Source organism: Dendrobates tinctorius, unplaced genomic scaffold (genome assembly GCF_039654945.1).
Source record: "Dendrobates tinctorius isolate UK_male_01 unplaced genomic scaffold, ASM3965494v1 ptg000265l, whole genome shotgun sequence".
NCBI lineage: Eukaryota > Metazoa > Chordata > Amphibia > Anura > Dendrobatidae > Dendrobates > Dendrobates tinctorius.
This window is the reverse complement of record NW_027361932.1, coordinates 1,725,573-1,753,072: the sequence shown is the minus strand read 5'-3', so window position 1 is coordinate 1,753,072 and position 27,500 is coordinate 1,725,573. Positions and strand designations below refer to the sequence as shown.

The following is a 27,500-nucleotide window of genomic DNA, read 5'->3' as shown; positions in this document are numbered from 1 at the left end:
AGCCCCGGCAGCCCGCACAGAGCCCCGGCAGCCCGCACAGAGCCCCGGCAGCCCGCACAGAGCCCCGGCAGGCCCGCACAGAGCCCCGGCAGCCCGCACAGAGCCCCGGCAGTCCACACAGAGCCCCAGCAGGCCCGCACAGAGCCCTGGCAGGCCCGCACAGACCCCCGAGAGGCCCGTACAGACCCCACCCACACACAGACACGCACAGTGTCCACCCACGCACCACCCATACTCTTCCCCCCTCCCGAACTGGAGGCGCAAGTAAAGAAAGGGGTTTTTGAATTCCGATATTTCTGTCCCATTAACTTGTATGGGGTTTCCGGTACCGGAATCAGCGATACCCGATACTTTTCGGGTATCCGTCCGATCCAATCCGATCCGATATTTCCCAATATCGGAAAATATCGCTCAACACTAGTCTTCATATGTTTCTCAGCAGCTTTCCTAATCCAATTAGTAAGATTCATGTAAAAAAATGATGAGGTGGCATAAGATTGCCCTGTCACTTTTATCAAATTGGACCATAGCTGTGACATCTATGCTTTTACTCAAAGACATGAGATGACTTGCGTGAGGACAAAGCATACATTAGTCGGTAGTTACAGGCCATATGTATAGCTGCTCTGGTCTTCTATTATAGCTGGTCAGCAGCAACAGTGAGTAGACCAAAGGATAGATGTTAGCAAAGCCTTTAATACATGACCACACAAGACATCCCATGTCCATGCACCTATGGGTCTCACTGCATCATCTTTTTTCCCTGGTCTGACTGCTATGACTACTTGCAGCAAAATACATAGGAAGCTACACTGTTGCAATTTGAAGGCAGAACAAGGAAAGTTTGAATGACAATGAGGATAAAAAAGATGTGTCATTGTCTCGCCAGCCCAGAGAAATTGTATAAAGTGGCTGTATTAGCAGCTTGCATGATCTCCAGAAGTTTCGGGATGGCAAGACCTATTTTCAGTTCTTTCTCAGCTAGCTCTATTGTCAAAACCAACAGGAGCCAATACAAAAGTAATGTAGATGTGGTGCAGATTGTATTATGTGCTACTCATGTGGGGATAGTGAGACTCTTTGGAACAAGATGGGGGAACACAAATCTATGTCTCTACATTTTTCAACTGATCAGCTCCCTGTTTGTTTCACCCATCTGCAAAGTGGTGGAAAAGGCCATACCATGGTCCACACATTAGACTGTGATCACCATGCACAAGGATAAGTGGTACTGGAGTGATGTAAAGCACAACTCTACTGGACACTGGAGCACATTCAATTAATATCACTTGTGCCTTCGGTAAAACTTTGCAGTGGAATGTTAATGGAATTTGGTTATTGTTGTTTTCAAATTAAGGGTTACTGCAACAGCACACTAACACTAACTATGTAATTTGAAATTAGTATCACCCATTTTCAGGAAGCCGGCATAGATTTGTAATTTTAACAATATTGGGCAATTTTAGAATGTATGGTCTGTATGTATTAGCCAGACCTTTCTTATGTAACATCTGCCTGATATTACAAATACTGATGTCTACTTCTCACTGCATTTTGAGGAAAGCTTTCTCAGATGAGTGACTATAACCATTATAGATGATATAGGGCCATCGCCATATTAATTAACACTATTTAACTTCAATGGGGCTATGCTGTAATGTGGAGCCCACTCATAGGTAAATAGAGTGCAGGCTGACAAAGCAATGTATACAATGAACAGGGTGTAGCAATCACATAATCACTGTGCCCCTTCAGGCACCTGATCAGCAGTGGTGCCAATCTTAATGATAGAAAAATTTGAAAAATCCCTTTGGTTAAAAAAAAAATCTACAATAAACAAATATCCTCTAGGTTGGGCCAGAAACACAACATATTCTCTCAAAACAAAGGGCAAAATGTATGTAAAAAAAAGAAGAGAGAGATCAGAAGAACTAGTATAAAATGCTGCCATTCAGTTTCATCTCAGTAGGTAAGTATTTGTATATTAGCTTTTTTTATATGTAAGCCAATAATGATATACAATTTTTCCTTTATAGTAATATGTGCTGATCCCAAGAGAGTGTGTTTGAAGAGATCAGAAAGTGTATTTTGGGTATAGCGTACTATATTAAATGAACATGATTAGACCTCTAAAGCCTCTATTACATACACATATCCCACACTTTCCCATTCCTACTAGAACATTAAACAGTGTGGATTGTAGGTACAATCAGCCCTTATAAAACGCCTGATAAGCAGAGCAAAGATTTTAAAAACAATCCATTTTTCACTATTCTGGTTCCCGATGGAAAACAGTATAGCTTTAAAGACAAATAATAATGAAATGTTAGCAAGCTGAAAAACATGGTGCAAACAGTTTCAATGACTCTCCTGATACAGTGTGTAATTGTCCTAATATCTATTTTGTATATTCCAAAAAAATGCTCTACAGTTTTAAAGTTGAAGATCGCTTCTTTGAGATGTATAATTGGGTCATGTTGCTTTTAACTTTGGATGAACTCTTTCATTGCCATAAACTAATCAAGATTTCATGTGTTTTATACTTTTCTAAACAACTGTTATGCTACTCTTAGGGTAATGGGACTATGTATTCTTCTAGGCCTAGCAAAACCCATGGGGCTCGTTGAAGGACCAGGTGGGCTTGGACAAGGTGGAATGGCTGCAACTTTAAGAGATGATAGCCATGAAACAGAAACCAAATATGAAGAATATGGCTACAATGCCCAATTAAGTGACAGAATCTCACTAGACAGATCGATTCCAGACTACAGACCAAAAAAGTAAGTAAATGAAAAGTATTTGCCAGGTTCATTATTTTAAATGCTTGGTAATAAAACTTTATTAATTTAATACTATCCTCACAATGTAAAAACATGTATTAAATCTATCTGCCAAATAGTTCATCAAAACACAGGGGAATTTTACTTCATGGCAACTTCTTTTTGTGTGTGCATTAGTGGTTCCCAATCCATTTATGTAGAAAAAAAGTCATTACTAGCACAAGACAATAAATATTTTTGCCCAAACATTAAAGTTGAAGTAATCTAACATTTTAGCAGAGATTGCTGTATAACCAGAGACATTGTGAAGCCCAAGTGTGAGAATGAAAAGACATATAGTTATAACATACTGTACATAACTGTTTTTTACCTGTATTGTGTATATATTTAGCATTTTCTTCAAGGGATTATTCACTACTGGACAGCCATCAGTTTAATCAATTTAGTGCCCAAGGAAAAAAGTATATGATCACCTACTGCAGCCACGCCATTCCAACGATTTTGGCACTGTTGTTCCCAGTGTAATAGGCCATAGTATACTCATTTACTTTTAAAAAAGAAGGCAAGGTGGATTTCTCATATGAAAAGTGTGTCTCCGGATGGCCTCAATGAGCAGCTTCAATTTAGCTGCTTTCTTTAATTAAAATAACCCCATTCTCCTCTGTAATGCACTCCAGCTTTAGTGTCTCCTCTTTCCTGCTCGCCCTTCTATGGGCGAAAAATTGCTATACGGGCCCATTGACCTGAATAGGTGTTGGCTCTTATCTTTTTAGGATTATTATACCATTGAAAAAATGTTCTTTAAAAATTACCCCTGACTAAGAGCTTTGTGGGCTTAGTAGCCTCACTACAGTACTTTCTAAAACTATGTAAGAGATTCTCCCTGTATATTCTGATTTTCTCTATCATAATTTATGTATAATAATATGTATGGGCTCGCTATGGGGATTAATAAAAGAAGGATGCATTGTTTTGCCCCATGATGTAAGAAACTGCAGCCAGTAGAATAATAGTTGTCTTGAAGGGCTAACAGTTGGGGAAATGAGCTTGGAACATATACCCTTTTATTGGCAGAATATGCCCTGGATATATGGACACAATCTATGCACCTCTTTTGTAATTGCCCCCTTTTGCAGTACACAGCCTTTGGACATTTACCTGATAAGAAGTCCGTCGCATGTGCATAGTGCACCGCATCTGCATTCCACAACAACAGGAGACGGATGCTTGACGCATCTGCATAGTGGTACGCACCTGTGCTCCACAAACACAGGAAGTGGGTGTCGGCATTGTTCGGCACCTGCACTGAAGGCTGTATGATACATGCACAAGGTGGGGCACAGTTGCGCTCCATCAAAACAGGAAGGGGACACAGGGGTTACCTGGAAGTAATGTGTTTTGATTCCTTAAGTGGAGGGGCTGTAAGGAGGAATATAGATGGCGGATATTGATTCCCTGGTGGACACTGTCTCAATTTTGATGCGAATGGGCACTCTTCCCATGCTTCTGCTGTAATCCAGTAAAAGGTAAGCTCCATCCTTGGAGGGTTTTTTCTATCAGTATGTTCTCCTGATGAACCAACATTGGGAAACGAGTCGAGAATATGCTTACTGGATTCTTCTTACTATATATGATTATAACTGTAATAGAGGTTTAGAATCCCTTTAAGGACTATATCTGTAGGTGTACAAAATTAGGGTTATGCAACTTGGCTACCAATACACTTAAAGGGGTATGCAATCTGGCTACCAATTCATTTAAAGCTATACAACCTGGCTACCAATGCACTTAAAGAAAAAACTTTTTTTTGCCACCATTACTTACATGGGATTTCTGTGCCTCATTTTTCTATTACTGGGCCTAATTATAGGAGGAATGTGAATCCCAGATCTTTTTGTAGGACTATGTGCAATAATAATATGCAATCTTGTTAATAATCACATAAGGAGACCTTATGATACATATATTAAAATACTATCTATATCTGCATCAGTATATTTAGGATCTGGGAATATGTGCAATATAGATATCTGCCTGTACCTTCTAACCCTTTCTTTAAAGGACATTGTGTGTCTATTTTCTAACACCTCTCTGATATATTGCATGTGCCATATGATATATCAGAAGTAGAGTACCATGTTTACCTTATTATTAAACATATGGTACTTTATTGTTAAGTGACTGTTATCTGTTACCAGTCACATTGTATTGTAAGATCAATCTTCATCATGTGATTAACAACACAAATACCTTCACACTACATGAAAGTCAGTTTTAAGTTATTAAAAGATGGCATCTAAAATCTATGTAATTTCAAGGGCTCATAAAACAGAGGGGGATATTGTACCCTGGAGGGGTATCGTTTGGCCTAGGCTATTTTACACCACCAGGTATAGTTTGGCCTAGGACAGGTTATCCCTCCTTGTATACTGTGGCCTGGGCCAAAATATACCCGGGTTTAATCCGGACAGGGTATAATTTAGCCTGTTGCATCAGTTTTGAAGTGATATTGCTGTGTTACGTGCCTGCTGCAGCCAATGAGCATCCACTTATCAATGTCCTTTCTGATGAAATAGTGATGAGAAGCAGTCAAAGAGCGACCACACATTTGCTGCAGCTGGCACAAGATACATCAACATAGTATATTTTGGCATATAACTCTCAGATATTTTAGTTTGTTTCACTTTGGCAAATTGGTATGATAGAGTAACTTTGCTGTTATTACAATTCTTTTAGTGATCAGACACGAGCAGTGATTCAAATGTGATCAAAATAATGCTGTCCTTGGCTTTAACCTCATGCCATTTTAAATGGCTTTTGTCTTCTCTTTTGCCAGCTACATAGAGCTCAATGAGTTTTACCCAGCAAACAGAAGAATTGGCATGCATCTGTAAGACCTGGCAATCACATGATCACTAAGTCTCTGCTGTTAGCGGGAAAAACAAAACTATAGTCTTGCAGTTAGCTCACAAAAATAAAATAAATGATGTTGCAAAACAAGGTTTCTAGACTTCCAATGTCCATGTAAGATCAGAGACCTGCTGCCCTTATTGTCTCTGGAGGAGATTCCTTACATTTTGTAGTGTTATAAATCCTCCTGACAGATTTAGTCCTGTGTGGAAGGAATAAAAGACTGTAATAAGTTCATACTCCTTCAGTGTTTTTGTGATTTGAAGTTTTAATATGATAATTTTCATATTCTTTACGTTGTGTCCTGGGCCACAAAGATGTTTGGCCACAGATAAATGTTTTTTTGTCTGTAATCATATGGCAGTGAGTCCTCATACTTGCTCTCAGTTTTTGTCCTGTTTCTCTAAAACAGAGACCCCCCCAATAGGACATAGTTTATGGTGGGATGAAATGTATTGAATTTGTCATGGAACTTTAGAAGTTTTAATTTAGGTTCTGTCCAGATTAATAAGATGTCATCAATGTAAGGTAAATAGGCCAAGGGTTTGATGGTGCAAGATGCTATCAAGCCATTTTCCAGTTTAGCCATGAAAAAGTTCACATACTGGGGTGCCATTTTGCTGCATATAGCTGTATCGGTGGTTGCAGATGTAGAGACCGGTGGCAGGCTGGGGCGGAGGGTAGCGTGCTTTGATATTTAGGTGGTGTGGCTGATAGGTGGCGGAGGTGTGCTGTACTCACAGGAATGGGGGGTGACCCGCTTCTTGATGTCGACAGACACGAGACAGAGGCAGGAATTGTATTCAACAGGTTTGCTTTTATTGGCCGCCCTCACGACGACCAGAACAAAACACGACAGATGTTTCACACTGTTATCCTCCTGCAGATAGGCCCGGGTACCTTCACTTGTACACTTTCTCCGTCAGGCGTACTTCGTGGCTCTATCCGCCGTGGCTGCCCTAGGCTAATCAACCATGGCGTTTCACCTTACAAAGTCCACCAATAATCCAGGTCCTCACAGGCAATCTCTGCCTGTGACCAATGTCCTATAGGGTCACCCCCTGTGACCGTTTCCACTGTCCAAAGTCTCTGAGGGGTCTCTTTTGTGTGACAGACTCTCTTAACCTGTGAGCTCCCCTGGCTGACTGAAGCTTCTGGAAGCTTACCTCGGTATTTATTCAGACAGACCAGGTAGCCCCACCCTCTGTCACCTGACAGTCACCTCTGCCCAATCAGAGTCACCTTGACCTCTGGCAGTTATGTGACACTCAAATGACAGTTACATAATCACTGCCATCGGCGCTCTCCAGTGACGTCTGATGGGCAGACTGCCACATGACACCTGCTGTTAAACTCTCTGTCTCCTATCACAGACAGAACCGCACCCAGCTCAACCTCCCCACATTCCCCCTTCCTTTGTCCATTGTCATCCTTGACAATTGCATCACGGGGATGAAAGTGGTGTCAGTATCTGGTACTGACATCGTCGTCACCTGGGTAACACATTCCTCTCTGCATCACACAGACTCCTGTGTCACACAAACCTTTGGTCACACAGACCCTCTTGTTACACAGTCTTCCCTGCATCACACAAACTCCTGTGTCACACAAACCTTCCTACATCACACAGACTTCTCTTACTCAAGCACCCGGTCCATTTTGCCTTCTCTCTGTCCCGTCGTCCTTTCAGCGTAACATTGTCAGGGTCGGCATATCCCACGTACCCAGGACCTGCTGAATACACATTTTCATTTTTCAAATAACATTTCTAACTCACTATACATATTACACATAGCTTCGACATACATTACTTTTTGATGGGTACAACATTTACCCTCTTCTTTGCAACATTTTACATTAAGTACCATACTATGCTTAAATTACTCACTAGTTTTGTTACCTATATCTACCAGTATCATTATGCAAAGCATTTTTTTTTTTAATAAAGCATAACATCTTTAATTTTTTAACAAACAAGGACACTAGTGCTCCCCCTTCCTTTGAGGAGAGCACTCCCCCCGTATGCATCCCCGCTACACCAAGAGTGGGCACTTATTACCCAACTGAGGACTTCGAACTCTCCCCAGGTCGTGCAACAGCGCACGACAGTCCCCAGCAGTCCATTTAGCAGGATACTCTGGGCCACCTCCTGGCGGCTGATGTTTCGCCAATTAGCCGTGAAGTCCCTGGGATGCTTGAAGTATTCTGGGCCTCGAGTGTCCCTGATGCTCGAGACCCAGGAGTCCTTGTCTCTTTCTATGGAGGCTCATACCCCTCAGGGTAAGCGATGACCGCTACCATATAGCAGCCGCAGGGGCAGTATTCGTTGTAATAGGAGACCAGGTCTCCCTCCCACAGAGCCCGTCCATGTCCGATGGGGGTCACATTGAGGTAGTCTTTGTGGCCGGTGGCGAGGTCCCAGATGAATCCGTAGCCTTTAGCGGCGTTAGCCTGTACAAGCTGCCCATATGATTGAGGAGTAGTCATGGCTGCCTCTCCCTTCTCGTGTAGCAGTGCCCACACCTCCCACTCTTTGGCCTCCTTCTGTTCAATAATCTCCGCAACCCAGGCGGAGGGTCCAGCGTAGGCCGCAGAGTTCAGTGGGCGGGCCACAGTCGGGGCCAAGAACGGGGCAGAGGCGGCCGCGGACATTGGGGAGCTCCTCGCCAAAAGAGAAAAAATGTGAGAATGTATCTATTGAGTCTTAATACAGACTCAGAAGGGATCCCATTAGCTTCAAGAAACATTTGTCAGGCAGATAGTCCATCTTCATGTGAGATATTAGAATATATGGATTTCATATTCATGGTGGCTAGGATGCCACTCTTGGGGAGAGGAGTTATTGTAGATAGATTTTTAAAAGGCCCGTGGTGTCCTGTAAATAGCTGACTATCTTCCTTGCCAGCAATATGCCAATATTTTCTACCCAACCTGAACATTTTTCAGTGAGTGTTCCCACCCCTGAGATGATTGGCCTCCCTGGGTTACCTGGATTATGAGTCTTGGGAAGCATATAGAAAATTGCTTTCCAGAGATATTTTATGATATCTTACTGGACAAATTATGTAGACAATATAAATATGTACAAAACATTTAAAAAAATTGAACAAAAAGTTAAGAAAAAATAGTCTCCACTACAAAATGTAAAAAAACCATAACAGTCTTTTTATATATACAGTGGGGAAAAAAGTATTTAGTCAGTCAGCAATAGTGCAAGTTCCACCACTTAAAAAGATGAGAGGCGTCTGTAATTTACATCATAGGTAGACCTCAACTATGGGAGACAAACTGAGAAAAAAAAATCCAGAAAATCACATTGTCTGTTTTTTTTCATTTTATTTGCATATTATGGTGGAAAATAAGTATTTGGTCAGAAACAAGCAATCAAGATTTCTGGCTCTCACAGACCTGTAACTTCTTCTTTAAGAGTCTCCTCTTTCCTCCACTCATTACCTGTAGTAATGGCACCTGTTTAAACTTGTTATCAGTATAAAAAGACACCTGTGCACACCCTCAAACAGTCTGACTCCAAACTCCACTATGGTGAAGACCAAAGAGCTGCCAAAGGACACCAGAAACAAAATTGTAGCCCTGCACCAGGCTGGGAAGACTGAATCTGCAATAGCCAACCAGCTTGGAGTGAAGAAATCAACTGTGGGAGCAATAATTAGAAAATGGAAGACATACAAGACCACTGATAATCTCCCTCGATCTGGTGCTCCATGCAAAATCCCACCCCGTGGGGTCAGAATGATCACAAGAACGGTGAGCAAAAATCCCAGAACCACGCGGGGGGACCTAGTGAATGAACTGCAGAGAGCTGGAACCAATGTAACAAGGCCTACCATAAGTAACACACTACGCCACCATGGACTCAGATCCTGCAGTGCCAGACGTGTCCCACTGCTTAAGCCTGTACATGTCTGGGCCCGTCTGAAGTTTGCTAGAGAGCATTTGGATGATCCAGAGGAGTTTTGGGAGAATGTCCTATGGTCTGATGAAACCAAACTGGAACTGTTTGGTAGAAACACAACTTGTCGTGTTTGGAGGAAAAAGAATACTGAGTTGCATCCATCAAACACCATACCTACTGTAAAGCATGGTGGTGGAAACATCATGCTTTGGGGCTGTTTCTCTGCAAAGGGGCCAGGACGAATGATCCGGGTACATGAAAGAATGAATGGGGCCATGTATCGTGAGATTTTGAGTGCGAACCTCATTCCATCAGCAAGGGCATTGAAGATGAAACGTGGCTGGGTCTTTCAACATGACAATGATCCAAAGCACACTGCCAGGGCAACGAAGGAGTGGCTTCGTAAGAAGCAATTCAAGGTCCTGGAGTGGCCTAGCCAATCTCCAGATCTCAACCCTATAGAAAACCTTTGGAGGGAGTTGAAAGTCCGTGTTGCCAAGCAAAAAGCCAAAAACATTACTACTCTAGAGGAGATCTGCATGGAGGAATGGGCCAACATACCAACAACAGTGTGTGGCAACCTTGTGAAGACTTACAGAAAACGTTTGACCTCTGTCATTGCCAACAAAGGATATATCACAAAGTATTGAGATGAAATTTTGTTTCTGACCAAATACTTATTTTCCACCATAATATGCAAATAAAATGAAAAAAAAACAGACAATGTGATTTTCTGGATTTTTTTTCTCAGTTTGTCTCCCATAGTTGAGGTCTACCTATGATGTAAATTACAGACGCCTCTCATCTTTTTAAGTGGTGGAACTTGCACTATTGCTGACTGACTAAATACTTTTTTTCCCCACTGTACATATAGCAAAAAAACAACAGGACAAAAACAACTACATATATCAGGTATCCACATGACTCTAACAATCTGGAGAATTCATTCAGCAAGTTTTTTTCATGGAAATCATAAACTGTAAAAAATCTGTTCCATATTTCCATAAAAAAAACCATATAAATAGCATGGTAGATGGTAATTTATATGTACCTCAAAAGGTTCTAAAAATTATTCAATTTGTTACACATAAAACAAAATTTCATACCGGCATTCCCTTTGCTGTGAACTAAATAGGTTTTGTGGGTTTCTTTGGAACTCAAATATGTATGATAATTGCAACAAAGCCGGCAAAAAAACCCTACTAATATTCACCTAATCACTGATCTCTCTGGCTGCTTCTTATCTTAACTATAGGCCAGAACTTCTGGCCATATCCAGACCTCCGAGGCCATGATGTCAAAATGTGCACCACAACCTTACAAGGTGCAATGACCTACAAGGCCTGCATACAGCTTGAAGTTCTAGCCTATAGTGAAGTTCTAAGCTATGCAGCATATGATGGTGTACTGTATAAGACCTGAGCAGTTGGGTATCCAGTTAGATGAGCAATTAGGTGAGTAATAGTTTGATGTATTTTTTACATCTTACGTTCATGACAATGAATGATACATAAGTTGAATGTTCATAATTTGGAGACTGAATGTGTAGACATGTCAATGAAAAAATGTAAACATTTTGGATATTGCAAAGAGGAGAGGAAAAAAAATTGGCCAGTCATTAGGGCCTACTTAGGCCTGGTCACTAAAGGGTTAAACATAAACTTATTCCTTTTGTAGCAAAAACTGACCTACATGAATGAAAGGAATTCCGTGGGTTACGGCACAATGTTGAACGTGTGCATCACGGTAATTGCATGGACATAGAAAGGTGCATAGTAGTGATTGACAGCCATGCTATAATTCTACTGAGCAGGATAAGAGAAACCTGTGATCCTGGTTTGCTTTAACCTTTTGATACCATGGTCAATAGCAACGACAGCACCATAGGTGTTTCACTTTTCTATTGTGTACGTTAAAATGGTAGTTTGGGTCTAACAGAGACCTCCATGGCTACAATAAGCATGTACTCAAAGAATAACCTCACAATGAACATCCAAAAAATGGAAGAATTTTTATTCTCCTAATAAAATTATTAAAGTTAAATCAAAACTTTATTTATTTTCTAAAGTAGAACTAATAAAAATGTCTACAAACCATCCAAAAAGAGGTAAAACATTGTGAATTCTTTATATCTCAGTGTTATCCTGCTTTTTACTGAAAACTTTTAAGAATAAAATATTTAACAGGTCATAATTTCTGTTCTTTAGAGCAATTCTCTAATAAAGTCTCTTAAACCATGGTAAAACTGCTGTGCACCTTATGCTCTTCACCCTGGTTATTGACAAACAAGCCCAAAGTGAATGATTCATTCTGTCCATCCATCACTGCAACTGTCACAGAAGGCTTCTAGATCATAGCAATGGGTATCCCAGTATTCACTGATAAATGGAATAATTCAACTTCCCCAAACCCTCTCTAATGGTATGCAGGTCATAGAAAGTTGAGAAAATAATAATACCTTGATGTCTGCAATCCAGTTTCTTGTTTCAGAAAAAAATACTAATTTCTTAATATACAAGGTGGGCCATTTATATGGATACACCTGAATAAAATGGGTTTAATTGGTGATATCAACTTCCTGTTTGTGGCACATTAGTATATGGGAGGGGGAAACTTTTCAAGATGGGTGGTGACCATGGTGGCCATTTTGAGGTTGGCCATTTTGGATCCAACTTTATTTTTTTCATTGGGAAGAGGGTCATGTGACACATCAAACTTATTGAGAATTTCACAAGAAAAACAATGGTGTGCTTGGTTTTAACGTAACTTTATTCTTTCATGAGTTATTTAGAAGTTTATGACCACTTATAGAATGTGTTCATAGTGCTGCCCATTTTGCTGGATTTTCAATGCAACCCTCTTCTCCCACTTTTGACACACTGATAGCAACACCCTGTATAAATCAATTGATAAAATCTATGGGCCAGACACTGATCTCCTGGAGAATCTTCCTCCAGAGCTTATTTTAAATGAAAGGGGGCATCACCAGTGTGAGAGATGTAGATCCGGAGAGCAGACTGTCGGTCATTACATGTCTCAAACAGGAAATGTACCTTGCTTTCATTTTCATTTTTTGAAGGGGATTTTGAAAAGTCTATTGGCTTGTATTATACTGTAAGTTGCTATGGATTTGTTGTGCAAAATCCATACTGCAAATCCTCTACGAATCTGCAATGTGTGATTTTGGCCTATATGCTTCACTCAAGATAGGAAAACATAGAAATGATACTACATGTGACCCAAGTTAATTTCTATATTTCAATTCTTATATAGTGGATGCTACCGACTAGTGGTGTCGGCGTCAGTTCCCTCAGACTAAGGTTAGTTTAACAGCGTGGAGAGAGCCTTTTAAAACATAACTTTTAGTCTGTCTTTAAACATATTTATTTTTGTTATCCATATGAATAGTAATCAGACATATATAGTATTTCTTGTTTTGTGTGTTTAGGCTCGGTAATCCCAGCTTTTTAGGTACGGATTAAAAGTTATTTTTTAAAAGACAAATTATATTTCAATTCTGAAATGTTCACGTCCAATCCTCATTGGTGTCCTACAAAGCAATATAAAAGTAATTGATGATTAATGTTTTATTTTATTAGTTTTATACAACCACTTCCTCATTAATCTCTCATACCTAAAAGAGATGTCTACAGCATATACAGTAATTTACATGAAAATATTTCTGGGCATTGAAATCAGCTTCACTGTTCAATGCAAGTAGTAATATTGGATCTGATAAGTTACGAAACATTTATATTCACACCTTTAATGTTGTGTTCAGGTATTTCAGCATGAGTTTAAATACAAAACCCTTATACCACTAATTTACTTATGTAACAGAAGGCATCCTTTGAGAAGTCTTCCATATTTAACAAACTGCTGTTCTGAACTAATAAAAAGTGCAGTTGCAGCACAAGCCTTCTGTTGCCTTCCACAATGTCAGAGATTCCCCAGCTTCCTCCATAAGCCCTTGCCCTGCATGTTCTTTATTTTAGATGACCTGGACAGATATGCATAGTAACAAAGAGCCAAGTGCTGATGTGGGCTTAAAAGAAATCCCTGTAGTTGTCATCTGCTGCACTTGAATTATGAGGGACAATTCTATAATTATATTACGGCTGTTACCAAGTTATGCTCTCAGTAGAGGATCTCGGGAATTATCAGGTTTCATCAGTGGTACACTACATATGCTCTTCATATAAGCTGACTGCAATATTGCTCCAAGCTATTAACTGTATGAAAACACAAGTTATCACTTGTCTCTTTCCCCTCCATTGGATTTGTTATTGATTTTGTTCTTTGTTTGGCACCAGCTACGTTTTCCAATTAAAGAGTGGCCTTAATTAGTGCACAAAGCACGGAGCATGGATCTTGATTATTAAGTCCGGCCTGTGGGAGAATGAGCTGGGGATTGGCAAATCCAAATTAAACAGAATCATAAAATTAAATGACCTTACCCCAAGTCCCTGTTGTTACACGTGGGCAATATATCTTGGCTTATTAATTGCTACATAAATACAGATAGCTGAACAAGATATGAAGAAAAAGCATGCTACTCATCAGTGCCATCTTTTAAATCATATATGCAGATAGAGTAATAAAACTGATAATAAAAATAGTATAGTAAGAAGAATTTTTATTCTAGTCTTATAGATAATATTAATATCATGTTACACGGAAAAAGTAGCCTTTATTATAGTTATTCCTGAAAGTATCATCTGAATATTCTCTACCATAAGACTCAGCAAATTATGGAACAGATTTCATAGTTTCATAATTTTTAAGGGAGAACAGTTGTGGCTAGGGAATTTGAACTCATCTTCCCAAAGATGTCTTAAACCACAGTTAATTTATGTTTTCAAGAGGGGTGGGGGCAATCACTTTTTCACACAGGTTCCTGTAGGTTTGAATTTATTTGTCTCTTAATAATAAAGACCTTCATTTAAAAACTGCATTTTGTGTTTATTTGTGTTATCTTTGTCTAATATTTACATTTATTTGGTTATCTGAATCATTTAACTGTGAGAAACATGCAAAAAATAGGAAATCAGAATTGGGCAAACAGTTTTTCACATGGACTGTATGTCAAGCATGAAAGTGGTGCTGAGTTGAGACTTGACCTAATAAAACGGAGATTGGAGATTGAAAGTTTGTGAATCATTCAGAATTTTTCAGAAATGTCTGTATTTCCACAGAAATTTAACCTAAATTATATCTAATGTAATCACAAGTATTAAAAGTAGATAAAGAGAACCAAATGAAACAAATGTGTCAAAAATATTAGACTTTGGGTTTTTTTTTCTATTTTGTTGAGGAAAATAATCTAAATTATTATTACATGTCTGTGAGTAGCAAAAGTATGTGAACATTTGGGATTAGCACAAAATTTGAAGGTGGAATTAGATAGTGAAGTTTTCAACCTATGTAATGATAATCAGTAGAGATGAGCGACCTTGCCTTTTTTCGGGTTGAGTCGGGTTTCATGAAACCCGACTTTCCCAAAAGTCGGGTCGAACGAAATCGGCCGACTATAGGGAAAAGTCGGAGGCAGACTGAAACACGAAACCCAATGCAAGTCAATGGGGAAGAAAAGTCGGCAGGGAGTGGAAGACAGTAAACACACCTACAGTGCCCATTTCAATGCCAAGAAGATCAATTCTTATAACTGAAGCTTGTCAACCTTAATTTACTTCCAAATAATAGTTACGCATTGAAAACTGGGTGTTATTTGGCTAAAGTTGTGGGGGGGTTGGGCTGGCTCCAGGTTTTCGTGTGCCCTGGGCCAAAGAGTGTCAGTGCGCCCCTTTAACACATACCACAACTCATGATGCTCCGATACACCACAGAAATATAGGTATAGTACAATGACACATACTTCACTGCTTACATGACATGACTGATCTATTTTAAATTGTATAATAGCTCAAAAACAGGACAGTGTATTACTCCATACATTATTAAGGCCACCACATTGTGCGCCATACAGAATAATGAGCTCCATATATTTCTCCATACCAAATAATTAGTCACATATAATGTTCCATACAGTATATGATGAGCTCCACATAATGCTCAATATATAAAGGGCACCATTTGTAATGCTCCAGTGTATATTGTGCCCCTTAGATGCTGCTCCAGTGTCTGGTCTGCCCCATTTACAATGCTCCAGTACATGATGGGCCTCATGGATGATGCTCCAGTGTATGATGGGCTCCAATAATGCTCCATATATAATGAGCCCCATTTGTAATGCACCAGTGTATTATGTGCCCCTTAGATGCTGCTCCAGTGTCTGATCTGCCCATTTACAATGCTCCAGTACATGATGGGCCTCATGGATGATGCTCCAGTGTATGATGGGCTCCAATAATGCTCCATATATAATGGGCCCATTTGTAATGCTCCAGTGTAAATTGTGCCCCTTAGATGCTGCTCCAGTGTCTGATCTGCCCCATTTACAATGCTCCAGTACATGATGGGCCTCATGGATGATGCTCCAGTGTATGATGGGCTCCAATAATGCTCCATATATAATGGGCCCCATTTGTAATGCTCCAGTGTATAATGTTCCCCTTAGATGCTGCTCCAGTGTCTTATCTGCCCCATTTACATTGCTCCAATACATGATGGGCCCTATTTTTAATTAACCCAGGCATGGTATGTGAAAAGAGCTCCATGGAGTAATCTGAGGTGTGGGCTTCCGCATCCTTCACTTTTGGTGTGGGTGAAGGACACAAGGAAAGAGGTTGCTCCTGACCTGAAGTCTGCAGTTACGACTCAGTGCTTGCATTTTTTGCAACTTCAGAAGAAGAGGCGATAGAGCTAGAGGCTGTTTCAGCAATGTAAGCCACAGACAGTTCCTGATACTCCGGCTTTAAAAGCAGTCTACCTACTCCCAGAAAAGGGAGCCTTCCAGAGCTACACCATGATGCTGGCTCAACACCTCCTGCCTTAGCTGCTATTGTGTTTTTGGCACTCCCAGCAGATGCACCACCACCACCATCAGTACCAGGTGGCCCTCCACGCCCACATCCACGTCCTCTTCCACCATATTTCCTCATGTTTTTGAAAATGGACCCAAAATACCAGCAGATATATGGTACTGTATCAGAAGCATACAGCTCTATACAGTCTATGGATAACAGTAAATCTCCGTATATATTTCATGAGGCATACACAGACGCTCACAGGCTCAGTATGGATTACCCAATAAAATAACAAGTTGAAAAAGGGTACAGTATCACCAGATACAAGGTATATACAGTATAGTGTAAACATTCTGATTCTCCGTATACATTTCAGGAGGCAGACACAAACGCTCTCAGGCCCAGTATGGATTACACAAGAATATGAAAAGCTGTAAATGGGTTATGTAACACAAGCGTACAGCTGTATACAGTGTTGGGGTAATCTTAAAGTTTCAAATATATTACCGGAGTAACAGACAGACGTTTACAGGCTCATTATGGATTACACCAGAATCTAAATAGCTAAAAAGGTTACTATATCAGAAGCGTTCTGCTGTATACAGTGTTGGCCAAATTGAAAATATTGATATATATTTCCGTAGTCACCATCAGACGCTCACTCAGTTTGGTTTTGACCATAATTAAAAATGTTGTAAAAAAGGTCCTGGATAGCAAGTATATATTTTTTAGGGTACAATTGAAATCTCCCTATAAATAGTCCAGTAGTCACTCTCAGGCGCTTACACAGTATGGACTTAACCATAATGCTAAATGTCGAACAAAGGTACTGTATAACAAGCAAGATACAAGCTGTATCGAGTATAGTGTAAAAATTTGTTTCTCCGATTCACTGTATATATAGAAGGCGCAACCCACACACGCTCACTCACTATGGATGATGTAGGGAAGGTGGACTGACAGACAAACCAGCCTGTAGTGAGAAGCAGAGGTGTAGCGCAGTGTAGGTGTGAAACCGCTAAGAAAAAGAGAAAGGGTGCAGTGTTTTAGCTTGCCCATTGGAGGGCAGTGGAGAGTGTAGGAGTGGGACTGAATAACTGCCATTGGTCAGAGAAACTGTTAGGTTATGGAGGGCAGAGTTACCAGAACTGGAAGTATAAAAGGCAGAGGGAAGGTTCTGGAAGAGTCAGTCAGCAAAGGGAGCACAGTAAAGAGGAAGTTCTGCTGAGGAAATACAGACAGTGGAAAGGCTCCAGAGAGGACTGACAGTTGAGGTGGTCATGGGGGGGTGGCCCAGAGGACGGTAGCTGCAGACAAAGATGGCCTGGGGCTATCATACGGACGGTGTGCTCAGATTGGTGCAGCACTGTGGTGGTTGGGCCTAGGCCAGCCACAGTGGAAGAGCCACAGAGGACACCACAATTATAGTTACAAAGGAAGTGAAGGTACTGGGGCCTGTGTACAGAGAAATGTGAATACGGCTGTGGTGAATTGCTCTTGTCGACAGAAGGATGGGCACTAAAAACGGACCTGTTCAATACAAACTCTGTCTCAGTCTCATGTTTATCTGCGGCAAGAAGAGGGTCCCCCCCACAGTGGGTTATTCTACAGATGATACCTTAATACAAATTTTTGAAACAAGGTACTGTATCAGCACATACCAGGTGTGTCCAGTCTAGGGTTAAATTTCCATCTATACTTCCAGAGTCAGACACAGACACTCACAGGCTCACTATGTATTACGCCAGAATTACAAAAGAAGAAAAAGGGAAAGGTATTCATAGCGTACACCAGTATACAGTGTTGTGGTACTTTTAAATCTTCGTATATATTTCAATCTCAGTAAGCCAGCCAAGAATCTCCGCTACTGGAAACTACATGGATACAAGTATAGACGCAAAGTCGAGTGTTAGCAGAAATTTTGGAATTAATCATCGTGGGAAAACCTCCCTGTAGATCTTGCAGAGGCGATGCAGACCCTCAATTACTGTGTCTGTGGAGAAAGCGAAAAAGGTTCTTTGTGAAGAAAGGATTGCTTTATCGCAGCAGCGTGGATCACATCACCATTACTCATCTCCATCAAATTGTGATCACAGGGAGAGATGTAGACATGGTCCTCACTGCCTATCATGATGTATCCGGTCATTTTGGAGTGCAAAAGACAGAAGCCACAGGCCATAGGCGATTCTATTGGATTGGCATGAGAGGAGATATTGAAAAATGGTGGAAGGAATGTCACACGTCTGTGACTATCACAACTGTGAAAGGTGATCATAAACCACCACTGCATCCGCTTGTAAGTTGACGTCCATTTCAAATGATAGCCATTGATCATCTGAAGGTAGAGGCCAGCAGGACAGGCCATAGCTACATTTTAACCATCATTGATCAATACACCAAATTTCTAGTGGCCATCCCTGTGAAGGATTTAACTGCACAGACTACACAGCGGTGGAGCAGGGAGAGGTAAGTATTGCAACTTGCAAGTGCTGTGGCCATGACCAAGCGGGGGGGCACAATCGTGGTTGACGGTACTGGCACAGGGCCCAACATAGTACGCTGGTGTGTCTGACGGCGAGTGGGCCCTCCCACCGTCTGAGACACTGTATTGTACTATGAGGGGCCCTGTGCCATTGCCGTCGGCCATCAGTGGGCCCATCCACCTGTTCAGAGCAACGGCACTTGCCCGGGTGCGCAGGTCTTGACCCCAGCCATTGGGGGAGGGGTGGGCAGCCCAGTTAGGGAGGTTTAAGAATTGGCATATGTAGATGTGTTGGCTGGACATTCAGCTTCTGCAAAGGGCGTAATTTGGCAAGTCCGAGGAAGAGGAGGAAAAAACCGAGGCACTTTTCTGGTAATCTATGTGTCATCAGGAGAAGGTGGGACAAAATCCATTGAAACCCATGCATGGCTCATTTTAATGAAGGTTAGATCATCAACATTTTGGGTCGATAGACGTGTCCTTTTTTCTGTCAGGATTGATCCAGCAGCACTGAAGACTCTTTCAGATAACACACTAGCAGCAGGGCAAGCAAACTCCTATAAGGCATATTGTGCCAATTCAGGCCAGGCGTCCAGTTTGAGGGCCAATAGTCAAAGGGGAATGACCTGTGAGGGAGAACATCGATATGGGAGGAAAAGTAGTTTGTAACCATAGTTGACAACTGCTGCCTCCTGTCACTTTTAATCGATGCAGTATTAGCAGTCGTGTGAGCGGTACTTGAGAAATCATTCCACGACATGGTCATTAAACCCCTGTCTCCAACGCCACTTCTGCTGTGTGCACCACGAACACCTCTTCCATTGTGCCCACTACAGCTCGTGGGAGAACCAGCACCGCTGCTGTGTGCTGGGAAAGTCTCAAACAAACGGTTTACCAGAGTTGCTTGTTTGTTTGCCAATATTATCTCTAGGTTCTCCTGTGGCATGATGTTGTGTAATTTGCCTTTGTAGCGTGGATCAAGGATGCTGGCCAGCCAGTAGTCATCATCCCTCATCATTTTGGCAATGCGGGGGTCCCTTTTTAGGATCCGCAAGGCATAATCGCACGTGTAGGCCAATGTTCCAGGTGTCAATGATGCACTGCCCGTGGTGGGTGGAGGAGCAGTTTATGGCAAATCCACATCCCTACAGTCACGCACAAACACTGTCCCTGACCTTGGAGCACCAAGAAATGGTACTGTATGAGGAGCATCTAGCTGTGTAAGGTGTATTAAACAAATTAAATCAACGTATATATTATGTTAGTCACAGACGCTCTCACAGTATGTATTGGACTGTAATCCAACAAGCAGATATACGGAACTGTATCAGAAATGTACAGCTGTATACGATTTTTATGCAACTAACAAGCTCTGTATATGTATTTACGGAGTGTCACACACACACTCTGAATAGGTATAAAAGTGACTGTAATGCGAGCGGCAGATATACAATACTGTTGGAGAATCGGACAGCTCTATACGATGTGTGTAATGAAAATTGTCAAGCTCCGTGTATTTGTATACGGACTGACACACGCTGTCGCTGTCTAATTTTAACTGTAATCTAACAGCAGATATACGAAACTGTTTGAAAAACGGACACAACTCTAAGGTGTAGGTCTTGAAAAATGGACAAACTCCTCGGCTTTTCTTCCGGAGTCACACACAGATAGCTTCTATTGGTGATACCAGCCGGTACACGTTAGTGTGTGAGGAGCGTACACCGCTAGACAGTGTGTGAAAAAATGAATGCTCAGTAACTCACCAGGACAAAATAATAAAATTTGGAGAGGTTTGAAAAAAGCAGTTTGAACAGCAGTGTGCACACAGCAATGCATCTAGCAGGTAGCCTTAAAAGGCAGCCTAATCACCACCAGCGCTGCTGCACACAACAAAAATCCTCCCCTTTCACTGCACACTAACTGTACAGTGAAAAGCGCTATCAGCAGAAGCAGTTTTTTTTTCTATTTCCCTGCCTAATGCTCTCCCTGTTCAGAATCAGCAGCAGCACCTCTCCCTATTGTAAGATCGGCAGAAGTAAGATGGCGGTCGGCGTTCACAGCCTTTTATACCCACTGTGACGCCACACAAAGCCAGTCAATCACTTCAATGAAATATGATGTCATTGGAATCACTGAAACTTGGTGGGACAATACACATGATTGGAATACAAGACTAGAAGGATACAACTTATTTGCAAGAAACAGACTTGATAAACGAGGAGGGGGTGTCGCATTGTATGTTAGAAACGCGTATATCTGCACAGAGATTGAAGCTTCAGAGACTGGGAGTTCTGTGGAAACTGTTTGGGTAAGAATACAAGGACAGAACAATGGAAAGGACACCATTGTAGGCATTTACTACAGGCCGCCTGTGCAAGCTGAAGATATGGATGAACTCTTTATGCATCAAATGGCCAAGTTCTCCAAAAAATATGACATAGTTGTCATGGGAGATTTCAACTATCCAGACATTTGTTGGGAATCTCTCTCAGGCAAAACTAACAGGTCAAGGAAATTCTTATCCACTCTTGCTGACAACTTTATCTTCCAAAAGGTAAGGGAGAAAACAAGGGGAACTGCTACCTTGGATCTAATCCTTATAAACAGGGAGGAAATGGTTGAGGAGGTAAAAGTGGCTGGGACCCTAGGAGGTAGCGACCATGCTATTTTAGAATTTTGGATAACTAGAGGCGGAAGACCTGTGAAGACTCAGACGTCAAGGTTAGATTTCAGAAAGGCAGATTTTAAGGGATTCAGAAAGAGAATTGGAGGGATCCAATGGCTGGATATCCTTAAAGACAAAAATGTCCAGGAAGGATGGGAAATCTTGAAAAATGAAATTCTCAAAGCACAGTTGTTAACAATTCCAAAAAGAGGGAAGAATAGGAAGCATTTAAGGAAACCAGGATGGATGAACACAGAACTTAAGCACATGCTAAAAAGGAAGAAAAAAATGTTTACAAAATGGAAAGAGGGAGGCATATCTAAAGAAGAATATAAAGCTGTCTGCAGAACCTGCAGGGCACAGATCAGATTAACTAAAGCTGAAAATGAATTGAGGCTTGCAAGAGATGTCAAAAGCAATAATAAAGGATTTTGGGGATATGTCAAAAGTAAAAGAAAAGTCAAAGATGCTATAGGATTTTTACAGGATGAAAATGATGAAATGGTAAGACAGGATGTTGAGAAGGCTGAACTTTTAAATTCCTATTTTGCATCTGTTTTCTCTCAGAAAGGAAATGTAACATCAACTGTTATTCACTGTCCTGTTAAGGGAATAGAAGAATCCAGGATATCTATAAACAGAAAGATAGTGAGGAAACACTTAGCTAACCTAAATGAATTCAAGTCTCCAGGTCCAGATGAATTACACCCCAGAGTACTGAAGGAGATAGCAGAAGAAATTTTTGAACCCCTCTCCATAATCTTTGAAAATTCTTGGAGAACAGGAGAAGTGCCAGAAGACTGGAGAAGAGCAAATGTTGTTCCTATCTTCAAAAAGGGGAAGAAGGTGGACCCAGGCAACTATAGGCCGGTGAGTCTGACTTCTATACCAGGAAAGATCTTTGAACAAATTATTAAACAACATGTATGTCAATACCTGGATAAGAATGAAGTGATTAAACAGAGTCAGCATGGGTTTGTAACTAATAAGTCATGTCAGACTAACTTAATTTCCTTCTATGATGGTATCACTGATTGGGTGGATCAAGGAAATGCTGTAGATATAGTATATCTTGACTTCAGCAAAGCATTTGACAAAGTCTCTCATACAATCCTTATTGAAAAAATGACTAAGTATGGAATGGACAAGGCAACTGTTAGGTGGATTCATAACTGGCTTAGTGATCGGACCCAAAGAGTGGTCGTAAATGGCTGCACATCCAGTTGGAAGAATGTCTCAAGTGGGGTACCACAGGGCTCTGTCCTGGACCCTGTATTGTTCAACATCTTTATCAACGATTTAGATGAAGGAATTGAGGGTAAACTGATTAAATTTGCTGATGACACAAAGCTAGGAGGGATAGCTAATACTAGAGAAGAGAGAGAGAGGATTCAAAAAGATTTAAATAAACTGGAAAAGTGGGCAGCAACTAACAGAATGGTTTTTAACAGGGAGAAATGCAAAGTACTACATCTGGGCAATAAAAATGAAAAAAGCATATATAGAATGGGAGGAATAGGGCTAAGTGACAGCACATGTGAAAGAGACTTGGGTATACTAATAGATCACAGACTGAATATGAGTCAACAGTGTGATGCAGCAGCAAAAAAGGCAAATGCAATTCTAGGATGTATTAACAGAAGCATACAGTCTAGATCACGTGAAGTCATTATTTCCCTCTACTCCTCTTTGGTCAGACCTCATCTGGAATATTGTGTCCAGTTTTGGGCACCACATTTTAAAAAAGACATCAACAAACTGGAGCAAGTTCAGAAAAGAGCGACCAGAATGGTGACCGGTCTGCAAACCCTGTCTTATGAGGAAAGGTTGCAGGATTTGGGAATGTTTAGTTTGCAAAAGAGAAGACTGAGAGGAGACTTAATAGCTGTCTACAAATATCTAAAGGGCTGTCACATTGTAGAAGGATCAACTTTATTCTCATTTGCACAAGGAAAGACTAGAAGCAATGGGATGAAACTGAATGGGAGGAGACACAGATTAGATATTAGAAAAAACTTTTTGACAGTTAGAGTGATCAATGAGTGGAACAGGCTGCCACGAGAAGTGGTGAGTTCTCCTTCAATGGAAGTCTTCAAACAGAGGCTGGACAGACATCTGACTGGGATGATTTAGCGAATCCTGATTTGAGCAGGGGGTTGGACCAGATGGCCCAGGAGGTCCCTTCCAACTCTACGATTCTATGATTCTATGATTCTATGATTCTAATACCCTTCTCTAAGATGGTGCTGGCCGCTGCGCATGTCATCGCATTGCCTACAGTGTGCGTCCTCCATCATTGGGTGAGAAAAGGCGCTGAAAGCATCATTTGAAACGCGACTTTGGCGCTCTGATCGGCGACCTCATGGCCGACCTCACGCTAGGGTCAGGTTTCGATCCGCGAAACCCAACCTTGACGAAAGTCAGTGATTTTTTAATCTGACCGACCTGTTTCGCTCAACTCTAATAATCAGGTGTGAGCAGTTGAGTTTTATTTAAAGAAAAAGCTACTTGTTAGACAATCATAAGATCTTGAGGATCAACTCATTGCTGACTTGGAAAAGACAGCCCCTGGTTCACTGGCTCTAAGCATTTCTCTTGTAGAATTGATGAATATAAGGCCTCAATGTCAATACTTGGCAGAATTGTTCCTAGCTCGACTGTAAATCCCTCAATTTTTCTCATGAGGTCCACAGTGTCCCGAGTATATGATTACAAGAGAGAGACAAATTGTCGAAGCACCTGATATCAATAAATGCTTAGGTTCTGACTAAGGCTGCCAATTGCTGCTTCAATGGTCCTGCCTTTCAATGCTTCTAAGCCCTTTGTACCTCAGCCACTGAAGAGAGCAGTCACTGGTTTAGACAGTGGTGAAAACCCATAGTCATTTTATCAATCATATTTAACTGGCAAAACTCCTTCCAGGAGTATTTTGAGTTCATTCTATTAGACCACTGTCAGTTTAGAGGACCTTAACTCTTATTCTTTCCCTTTTTCTAGCGGTATATGTCATAGTTGAGATAATGTGCCATGTCCATGGCCACCACGTTAAAACCTTTATCAAAAGGTTTTATGACAATGTGATGGTCCTACACCAGGTCACAGAGAGCCTGCATCTCAGCCTTACTGCAAATTCTGTCTCATTCTTTCAAATATTTAAGGTCCTTAGTAGAGTTGAGCGATACCAGCCGATACTTGAAAATATCGGATCGGAATGGATCGGCCGATCTTAAAAAAAAGTATCGGTATCGCCGATTCCGATACCGGGAACCAATGCAAGTCAATGGGGCCAAAATATCGGAATTAAAAAAAACCCTTTCTTTCCTTGTAGGTTAATTCTACATGAAGAAAAACAACTAAGAATAATGTAGAATGTATTGTGGGAGGTGGAGGAGACATTAAAGCCATAGAGGTTTAGCCCAATCAAATGGAATAGCAGGAATTAAACTTTTTTTTTTAAAGATGTTAGGAGTTACAAAGATATTGACTATGTTAGCCTCATTTATATTTTGCCAGACATGTATGTCTTCTTCTTCTACTTCCTTTTTTTACATTCTTCTTCTTCTTCTTCTACTTCCTTTTTTTACATTCTTCTTCTTCTTCTACTACTTCCTTTTTTTACATTCTTCTTCTTATTCCTTTTTTTACATTCTTCTTCTTCTTCTTCTTCTTCTTCTTCTTCTTCTTCCTTTTCTTACATTCTTCATATTCTTCTTATTCAACAATTATTATTCTACATATTCAGCTTCTTCATCTTCTTCCTATTCTTCTTCATCATATTCTTGTTTGTGTCAGGCATTCCTGTAGTTGTTATCTAGAAAAGTTAGAAGTTTACACCTTCCGTTCTGCCTGTCACAAAAGATTTACAACAGGATTTGTCCGCGTTCAGTTTGGCCTGCAGAAGCAGGCCTTTTCCAGGGGCACCACGAGGAGGAACGGACTCACCCCCATACACTGCTTAGTCTTCTTCTGCTTATAAATAAGATAATATCATTTGCTCAGAGTATTAGTCTTATGCTTAATGTTCTTCTGCTTTGTTTTTTTTATGCTTCTTTGTCTTCTCTCTCTTGTTGTTCTGCATCTTGGTGGTTGTCTTCCTGTTCTTTGTCCTCTTGAACCAGCTGACGGTACTGGCACCCGGAGGGGCAGCAGAAGGAACAAGAGCCAATGGCACTACCGAGGACCAGCTGACGGTGCTGGAACCCGGTTACTAAGCAGGAGGTACCTGTGCTACAAAGCACTACCAAGGACCAGCAGACGTTGCCGGAACTCGGATACCGAGATGGAGGCACCTAGGCCAAAGGCTCTGACGAGAACCAGCTGACGGTGCTGGAACCCGGAGGGGTAGCATAAGCTGCAAGAGCAAATGGAAATAGCGAGGACCAGCTGACAGTGCTGGCACCCAGAGGGGCAGCAGAAGGAATAAGAGCCAATGGCACAACCGAGGACCAGCTGACGGTGCTGGAACCCGGTTACTAAGCAGGAGGTACCTGTGCTACAAAGCACTACCAAGGACCAGCAGACGTTGCCGGAACTCGGATACCAAGATGGAGGCACCTAGGCCAGAGGCTCTGACGAGAACCAGCTGACGGTGCTGGAACCCGGAGGGGTAGCATAAGCTGCAAGAGCAAATGGAAATAGCGAGGACCAGCTGACAGTGCTGGCACCCGGAGGGGCAGCAGAAGGAATAAGAGCCAATGGCACAACCGAGGACCAGCTGACGGTGCTGGAACCCGGTTACTGAGCAGGAGGTACCTGTGCTACAAAGCACTACCAAGGACCAGCAGACGTTGCTGGAACTCGGATACCGAGATGGAGGCACCTAGGCCAAAGGCTCTGATGAGAACCAGCTGACGGTGCTGGAACCCGGAGGGGTATCAGAAGTTACCCCTGAAAAGCAAAGTTGGCATGCCGCAAGCTGGCCGCAGTTACCGAATCACACAGTCCTACAGGGGGTGCTTGTCCTACTGGCACTATGGAACAAACCTTTCTTACCAGAACCCGCAGTCCACATAGGAAGCACCTAAACTGCTGGCACCCTAGCCTCGGCTAACCCAACCGCAACACGACATGGCAACTTGGGGTGGCAAACTGACATTGACACTTCCCGGAAACAGCAGGCAGGGCTGGAACCAAGCTGGGCAGGAGGGAGTACCCGTGCCAAAGTCAGTTATGAGCAGCAACTGGCGATGTTGGAGCCCAGGACAAGCACTTAGCAGGCTGAGGCCTGATGTGCTGTCAATTGGGAGGCAGCAGGACAGATTGCCATCAAAACAGCAGGGGAACAGCTGACGTTACTGAACCCCACAAACACAGGAGCTAGTGTTTTACTCTGTGAAGACGGCACTTCCGAGCAACAACTGGCTGTGTTGAAGCCCAGGGACAAGCACGGAGCAGGCTTAGGCTGAGTTGAAGAAATTTTAAGATCGGTTGTAGACTACTAATTTGAACCAAGCTCCACTTAGGCCTGTGGATTCACTGATTTTCGTATTTCCCCTGTCCTCCAACCCCGCCAGTTACAGCTCCGAAGTGGCGTCTGCACAATCCACACTTGTTCCTGTGTTACAGGTGTTCAGTCCGGTCAGTTAATCCCCTGATGTGTGTCCGGCAATGTCGCCTGCTCTGTCCACATTCCGATAATGGGAATGTGGACAGAGCAGGCGACATTGCCGGACACACATCAGGGGATTAACTGATCGGACTGAACACCTGTAACACAGGAACAAGTGTGGATTGTGCAGACGCCACTTCGGAGCTGTAACTGGCAGGGTTGGAGGACAGGGGAAATACGAGAGACAGTGGAGCCACAGGCCTAATTGGAGCA

The 27,500-nt window shown here is 41.8% G+C and overlaps 1 protein-coding gene across 4 annotated transcripts in view; it reads left to right on the top strand.

Moving 5' to 3' along the window:
• The window catches only part of GALNT9 (polypeptide N-acetylgalactosaminyltransferase 9), a 715,214-nt gene that overhangs the window by 66,833 nt on the left and 620,881 nt on the right, over nt 1–27,500 (top strand). For all 4 annotated transcript variants that reach the window (XR_012226577.1, XM_073559010.1, XM_073559011.1 and 1 more), the window contains exon 2: nt 2,600–2,780. Coding sequence is in view for 3 of the 4 variants with exons in the window: in XM_073559010.1 (XP_073415111.1) it covers nt 2,600–2,780 (181 nt within the window). In the remaining variant the exon portion in view is untranslated. The remainder of the gene's footprint in view (nt 1–2,599; nt 2,781–27,500) is intronic.